Genomic DNA, 1,882 nt, shown 5'->3' with positions numbered 1-1,882 from the left:
GACATTTTTCCACTGAAAAAATTGACTCAACACCAGAAAGATAACGTTTGTTCCACGTCACAAAATACGTAGGCGATCTGAGTTATAGATCTGAGTGAGGGGCTAAATACAATTAGAAAGTTCCAGGACAACACATTTTATTATTATTAACTGATTATCCAAATAGTTGGCCATTACTTTTCTGTTGATTGACCAATTGTTGCTGAACTGAACTGAACTGAACTGAACTGTCGTCATGTCACTTTTGTATAAGATATACAGAATTATACCAAACATTATACAAAAGAACCTAATGAGTTTTCCAAGTAATTCAGTAACTTAGACAGCACATCTGAAGAACTGGACTGTCACTCTGTATCCAATTTTATAAAATAATTCCAAAATGAACTACAACATGACTCACCAGGTGCTCCGGCGGTGGCCTTTTCCTGGGGGACAGAGGGGCCAGCAGTGGTGGGCTTGGCACAGAGTTCTGGCTTCTGGGGGCTGGAGGTGGGGTTGAGGGCCCTGGAGAGGGCCTGATTCTTCACGGGACTTTGAGGCACGGATGTTGAGGAGGAAGGGCCGGCTTTCTGGGGACTGGATGGGAAGGCTGTTCTCTGGGCGGAGCTCTTCTGGGGACTGGTTACTGACTGAAGTGCTGGCCTGGCTGCCGGAGTGTCAGCCTTCTGGGGGCTTGGGAAAACCACTCTGCTAGACTTCACCGGAGAATAAGAAGCCTGCTAAAAAGACAGGTGTAAAAGTCTATTTATTTAGAAAGCATAATCGAAAACAACGACAACAACCTGGTGGTCTATGGGTCTGATTGGGCCTTTAAAACAAAAAGGCCTGGTGTTAAAAAAATGCAAGTGGCTGCAGTACTATCATATATTGCAAAACACTAAGGTCCACATTTGAGAAGTTGGAACAAACAAAAACTTTGCAATTTTTCTTGAAGATAAGGAAAACAGTTAATTGATTATCAAAGCAGTTGCAAATTAATTTCCAGTGTGTTTATCACTGCAGCTTTACATGCAATAACTCTGCATAGATCATCATTCAGCATGAAGAATGATTTACTTCTCAAAGACATGAGCAAACTATGCAAATGTAAATTCTATATTTAATAATACAAATAAAAGTACAATAAATAAAAAATAAACTGAGAATTGACTAATGTTTTCAGAATTGATATCTATCATAAGCAATGGGTGTTCTTGTGTGCAAAGTAATGAAGTAGTCACAGAAGGTTTTTCCATCTTGCCAAATTTTACAGAAGCAGACATCTCATATAATACCAGTCCAACAGAAAAGACCTACCTGATTAGAGCTTAGATTAGAGGTTTTGCTGCTTGCAGTAGAAGTGGCCACCACGTGGCCTGCAGCACTTTGTTTAGTGCTGGCAGCCACCATGGCATCTCTGGCTGCGAACTTGAGAGCAGCTGCACTAGGCTTCTCTTTTGCATCCCCAGTGGGAATGTTGGCATGGCTCAGGTCGTCCTCCCAGGTTCCGATGGTGGCAGCGAGGTTGGCCAGCCTGCCTCTCCTCCCCAGTGGAGTTCCTGAGGACACGGTGGGGACGGTGACTAGTGGGACCTCAGCTTGTCTCTTCAACAGGGACAGGGGAGTGCAGTCGGGAACTGCGTCAGAGGTGTCTGAAAAGGTAGTATTGTGTTTGAATTGGGCAGGGAGAGACTATATGACGATCACACATTTAAAAAGCAAACATCAGACCACTGACAATTAGCATTCACAAACTTTGAATCTATGTGAGCGGCCCACATTGAAGTCAGGAGCGCTTTCTGCTGCAACAACATACAGTACAAAATGTGGACCAGTCTTCTAAATAAATGCACTTATACATAGGGCTATGTGGTATGCTATATGGTACATATATATATAT

The 1,882-nt window shown here is 42.8% G+C and overlaps 1 protein-coding gene across 2 annotated transcripts in view; it reads right to left on the bottom strand.

Moving 5' to 3' along the window:
- Positions 1-1,882, bottom strand: part of anln (anillin, actin binding protein) — a 15,330-nt gene that overhangs the window by 8,867 nt on the left and 4,581 nt on the right. For both annotated transcript variants that reach the window (XM_035680928.1, XM_035680929.1), the window contains exons 4-5: positions 1,300-1,634; positions 404-722 (exon numbers count right to left, since the gene is read on the bottom strand). In XM_035680928.1, coding sequence (XP_035536821.1) covers positions 404-722; positions 1,300-1,634 — 654 coding nt within the window. The remainder of the gene's footprint in view (positions 1-403; positions 723-1,299; positions 1,635-1,882) is intronic.

Source organism: Morone saxatilis, unplaced genomic scaffold, assembly GCF_004916995.1.
Source record: "Morone saxatilis isolate NCDOM2014 unplaced genomic scaffold, NCSU_SB_2.0 Contig9, whole genome shotgun sequence".
In the NCBI taxonomy this organism is placed as follows: Eukaryota; Metazoa; Chordata; class Actinopteri; family Moronidae; genus Morone; species Morone saxatilis.
This window is presented reverse-complemented; position numbering and strand designations above follow the sequence as displayed.